The sequence below is a fragment of the Pleuronectes platessa genome, chromosome 24 (assembly GCF_947347685.1).
Source record: "Pleuronectes platessa chromosome 24, fPlePla1.1, whole genome shotgun sequence".
In the NCBI taxonomy this organism is placed as follows: Eukaryota; Metazoa; Chordata; class Actinopteri; order Pleuronectiformes; family Pleuronectidae; genus Pleuronectes; species Pleuronectes platessa.
The window spans coordinates 8,248,441-8,254,173 of record NC_070649.1 but is presented as its reverse complement, the minus strand read 5'-3'; the positions used below and the strand labels follow the sequence as shown (position 1 = coordinate 8,254,173).

Sequence of the window (5,733 nt, the reverse complement as noted above, 5' to 3'; positions counted from 1 at the left end):
TTTCTTTTACCCCCGCAAAGTAGGTTATGCTTTCACCTGGTTTTCTTTGTTAGCTAAAACGACTGGATGGATTACCATCAAACTTGGTGGAAAGATGTGGTATGGGTAATGGAAGAACCCATTCAATTTCAGTGCAGATCCAAATAGATTTTTTAATCAATATCTTAAAGTTCGTGTGACATTTTCTCTCATTTCCCAGGATGGATCTTGATATTGAAATCAAGCATATTTAAGGAACTGATATCATGAGTGTGTGCCATTAGGTGCAGCTTGATTGAATGGGGCCTTGTCTGCTCTACTGAGTTATAATCTTGTTTTATTTTAATGTTTAACTTGGTGTATGTGTTGTTAAGAATGCGTCTGACCTTGTTATCTGTCTACTTTCACACTGAGGTCAAAGGTTGCTGCAGGGGCATTCTGGTTCTTTTAGCCCCGGCATTCTGGCTAATCTCACTGTTGATATATCTTCTAGTTATTTTCTTTATAAATCAATCATTTAATGATAAAGCAGTATTGCAAATTTGAACTTGAATAGATTTATTATAATATTAAGTTTTCTTCATTCGGTGAGATGTTTCTTGAACCAGCCTCGTCTTCCTAGTCCAAGCTGCTCTTCTCTCCGGCACATCTGGAGGAGGCTCTGGAATCTGACAGCCCCATTAATCCAATAATACACTTTTATTTGCTCTTGAAAAAACAGGCCTCGCTGTGGACGTGGTGATGCCGGGAAACACTTATACAGGGTTTGCTGTCACATTTCAGTTCACTGCACCACCCATCTGTTCCTGAGTATTTAGAACTAAGAGGGAATGGCTTATTCCTCACTATGGATTAGGGAGGCCTGAATTTGGGGCTCTATTGACCGATCAGGATCTTTCTTTCTATAAACACATGAAATAAACAGTGCGAGAAACGCATTAGAGCTTGACCCTTAAAGGACCTTTAACTAAGCATTTCTGTAGCATTGTTACTTACATGTACACTAATGCTGATGTATCTATATGAAGCCAATATCGGCTGATTTATCTCCGTCAGGAGCAAAAGGATGGATGCTGCTCAAAGGACGGAGAGAACGCTTCAAGGACCTGTTAATCACCATGTTGTCCAATAGGTCCCTGATGGTTAATTGATTTACCAGTTTATTGACAAGAAGTATTAAGAGGTATTGACTGCATGTGTCCAAATGTGACTGACCAGAGGATAAAACCGTGTTTGCCCCCTCTTACAAAGCAAAGAAAACGGAATCCGACAGGTTTACTTTTTCATTTATCCCCGTTGTTTTGTGCACACAGACACGTGTAAAACTTACGGCTGCTGATCTAAACAAGTGTTTTGTGTGTGTACCAGGGCAACTCGGCGGCGTGTAACTCTCATCCCCGCGTTTACCCCCCTGACCAACGTTCTAAAACATTCCTCAGCCCTGATGTCACAGAGCGTCTGAGAGGATATTTATTGTCTGAGGTTGAGGTTTATCAAGTGTGGGACGGGAGTGGGGGGCTGGGGGGGGACACTGAAGAGTTTGTGTGTGTATGTGTGTGAAAGAGGAGGGCGAGGAGGAGGGGTGTTGAGTGTCTGTCTGTGCGTTCTCAGGCCGTATCTCATCCGCTCCACTTGCGGAGTGCTTTGATTCAAGTCTGAACTCGTCTCACAGCAGAGCTCTGTGTTTGGTTCATGTAGGAAACACAGCAAATCCCACCCGTGTGTGCTTCACCTGGAAGAAATGAGCGCATGTGTCTGTCTAGAAAGGTGTGAGACACGTCCGTCTGCTTCTTTGTGCACACTGACAGAATGTCTTTTGATTTTTTGACATGATGCACAGCCAATTTAACCTAGACTGAACTTTTCTGGTATATCTCTTGAACTAATTTCACACAAAGCCTCTCTCCTGGCAAAGTTTCCCTCATTGCCACGACAGAGCCTCTTTCTTTTAAATCTGACTTTTGTTGTATTCTTTCCACTTGAAGACAGTTTATATTATCTTTTAACCTTCATTTGAAAGTTTTTTTCCCCTCAAAAATATATTTTTTTGTTATACACCGCAATTAGCGAGTACACCCAGTGTCATAATGTTACATGATTGAGGTTCAGCATCTAGACTTTCATCCACTCACATTGCAGACAAAAGCCAGATGTTAGTGGTTTTTAACCAGTAGAAAAGGGGTTTAACTTAAACCTAAAAAAGTAATTTAACAAACGCCTTTAAAAGTAATAAAGGGATACCCTACATGAAGCTGTGCACAGAAATGTACTATCACCCTGAACCGTTCTATTTAGGCTGCATGCCTATGTTAAAGCTTGGTTGTTAGAGAAAGTGCCTGACTGTTCCAGTGTTAAACAGCCTGCTATATAATTGAGAAGCCAAAAATCTAAAATACCTCAAATCACATGCGCTGAAGCACATAAAAAGACATAACCCCACATTTTGTAACCAACTAACGCTCTTTATCTCCCCCCCACCACCCCAGACGTGAACAGTGGTCCCTGCAGCTCAAGAGCGCCCCGCCGCAGCGCACGTCGCCATGGTCGAACCCGCCGACAGGCCGTCCACAGCCGGGCAGAGGCTGGGCGCCACAGAAAGTTTCGGGGTGTCCACCCTGGAGCCGGGCCTGCGTCCTCCTGCTCAGCCTCCCGGGAGGCTGGTCTCCATACGGGTGCAGATGCTCGATGACACCCAGGAAGTCTTTCAGATATCGGTGAGTGCCTCTGATTCTCCTTACAAGAACCTCTGGATGTTTGCAAAATGATTGTGTTAGAAGGCATTTGACTCATGAAACCTGCTCAGTGTAATTGTGTATCTCGCAGACTAATGAATTGCCCAATCTCACTGTCAATCAACATATCAATAGTTGTGGTTCTTAGGTGCAACGTGTGGTTGAAAGTTTGAGAGAACCGTTTCTTGTTCTTCGTTATGGCAGAAGAGATTTCTATCTTTGATCACGTTGCTTTTGGGAACTATTCCCCATCTGGGTGTTTGTTGTTCTCCTACAGTTTTCTTGTGTTATTTATTGCTCATCAGGAAGTTATAAGACCATAGTTGCCGTTACTTACATGAAAAACCTTGTTTCACGCAGCTCGTCTGGTAAATGCATTTCAAAACAAACATTTTCAAGGTTGATTCTGACTTCTATCTTAATTTCTTATGTCGAAACGTAATTCAGATCCAGATTGGAAACTAAGTGGCGTTTAGAGGAGCAGGGAATGTTTATTCCTGTATAAATAATCTGTTGTTCCCAGGATGAGCATGCAGACAGGTATGCTCAGCTAAAACCGGTTGCACAAGTCTGTATCTTTTGATAAATGAATGAAGAAGTTATTGTCAGGTGACTGCGATGCCTCAGGGTTCAGCTGATCGGCCTCGTCTTTATCTTTTCGTCTCATCTGCCCATTCACCCGCTGCTGCACCTTTTACATGAATCGCTGATGCTAATCGAAAACATTTAATACAATCCATCAGCAATCCAATCAAACACTTTGCTTCCATCAGCAGTTTGTGGATGCAGGAGGAAGGCTATCTACATGTATTTTCCCTTCACCTTTTGAGTCTGATCTTCTATCTCCACTTCCTGGAGATACACAGGAATTGGGATAGAAACCAGCTTCCTGTCTGAGCACACCCCACCTCTGGACCCCTGATCCTTCCTCCTTACCTCAACTTCATTCTTTCCCTTCATTAACTCTCTCATACAAACTGTGTACTGTGTGTATACTCCAGTCTGTGTTCACCCTGATCTGGCATCTAAACTGCGTGTGTATATAAGTGTGAGGTATGTGTTTGTCCACAGCAGATCTCTGACTTCCTAATGCTGTTTAGAGAAAGGACTCCTGAGAGGCTGCACCGCCGGCAGCTTTAATGACATCGGTGCTGTGCTGCTTTGGTATGTGATCTCTGGGCGGGTGTCTCATTGCTTTCTGAATTAATGTCAGTTGCAAGCTGACATAGGATTCGGTTTCTTGCCCTCCTCGGCTATTCGCACGCAGTATTTATTTTCGGGGAAAAACCTCGGCCGCCGTACTATCAGCTTGGAATTTTGCGATGATAATAAGAATCTGCAAAGAAACACTGCCTCAACTGGCGGGTGGAGCATCCAGAGCTGCCAGTTAGGGGGGGGAGCCGTAATTGGCTGTTGCGAAAATGCCAAGAATGTATGTGGTCGTTAGTGTGGCAGTGCCTGAGGATGCGTTTGTGGCTGAGTGGACAGTTTGACAGAGGGATGGGCTCCAGTGTCTGTGGAGGGAGAGAGAGAGGTGGAGAGAGGTGCCACATCGAAGTAATATTGTTATTATATTATCGAAAGAAGCAAATACTGAGATAAAAATGTCCATGTGGAGCTCATGGCATTTTAGTGCAGCACCTGAAGCAGCTGGACCAAGGCCTTTTTGACGCACTTGAAAAACGTCCTAAGAGGTCTTGATGGCTACTTTGTTCTGCTCTCAGTCACGACCTCTGAACACCACAAAGAAATGCTGGATTAGTTCGACTGAAAAAATAAACACCGGGAGTCACTGAGGGATTTAGACGTGTGACTAACCTCATGGAAATAATCTGTGGTCATCTCGATGGCCACGTTTCTGTGTTTCATCAATAAATATACATTTTGGAAAACGACACATTTAAAAAATCTTGTCGTTTTCTAAAATTGCTGTGAGAGGCTGTGGTTCTCCAGAAATAAACAGCAGTCAACCTCCATGACATGCATCAACCTCCCCCGTGTATTTTTCTCCTCAGTGTCACACACACACACACACAAATACAAAAAGAAATGGTCTATATCTCTGTGGAACATCTTGGACGTCAGTGCTCAGACCCCATCAGGGCAGAACACATCAGCTGACGACTCCCCCATGAAACCAAAACGCTACACACACTAGGATATGATTGCCCGTTCGCTGTCACAAGTGTTGGTTGGAGGAAATATAAAGGTGTACTGCTGCGGAAAGTGGAAAAGAAAAAAAGGGTGAGAAACGCAGGCAAAACAAACCCACTAAATTAACAACAGTTGGTTTCACAGCTTATCGCGGATTCCTTGAAATAAGGCCGGCATTGTCTTTTGAGCTCGACCCATCTTATCAGACTTTTTATTTCCACTGTTACAATACCTTCCAGTGTATTTGCGCAGTAGGTGTAGACTCGCGTGTGACTCAATAGATAAGCCTGCAGCTTTACTCAAACGTTGGCGCTCGTCCGGCTTTTCTCACTGCAGGGGGTGAAGCGTCTGCAGAGTCGGAGCAAGGACTTTATCAGCAACAGTTGCACTTTGTTAATGTTGAGTTTTTTCGAGTTGCATGCTTGATGTTTCAGTTTAAACCGTTGTTGTGATGTTTAAAGGACTTTTTAACAGATAAGGTTTCACTGATTCAGCTTTTGTCTCTTATGATACCAAGGTGTAAACTCAGGGTATCAGCTGATGGCTTTTCTTTTGTTATCATGCTGCTGTGATTGAATCACATGATGTGTCTTGTGTGTTATTGGGCCCAATATCTTAATATGCTATGCCATATTGATAAATGTATTTTATGATCATATAGGGGATGGGCTGGAGGAAAAAATATTATCTGCATGGTAAATGTTTTTAATGGTATTTAAAGGTAAACCCTGAAAAGAATTCAAAAACGGCCAAAAATAGGCCCAGACTCAAAAGGGTTAAACCAAAACAGAGCTTCTAAAACTAATGTTGCATGAATCTTCTGTAATGTGTTTTTTATTTACTTAAGCTTTTAACAAGTTAAACAGAT

The 5,733-nt window shown here is 43.0% G+C and overlaps 1 protein-coding gene across 1 annotated transcript in view; it reads left to right on the top strand.

Moving 5' to 3' along the window:
* Positions 1-2,519: 2,519 nt before the first annotated feature.
* The window catches only part of LOC128430807 (FERM, ARHGEF and pleckstrin domain-containing protein 1), a 42,464-nt gene continuing 39,250 nt past the window's right edge, over positions 2,520-5,733 (top strand). The window contains exon 1 of the mRNA XM_053416870.1: positions 2,520-2,693. Coding sequence (XP_053272845.1) covers positions 2,520-2,693 — 174 coding nt within the window. The remainder of the gene's footprint in view (positions 2,694-5,733) is intronic.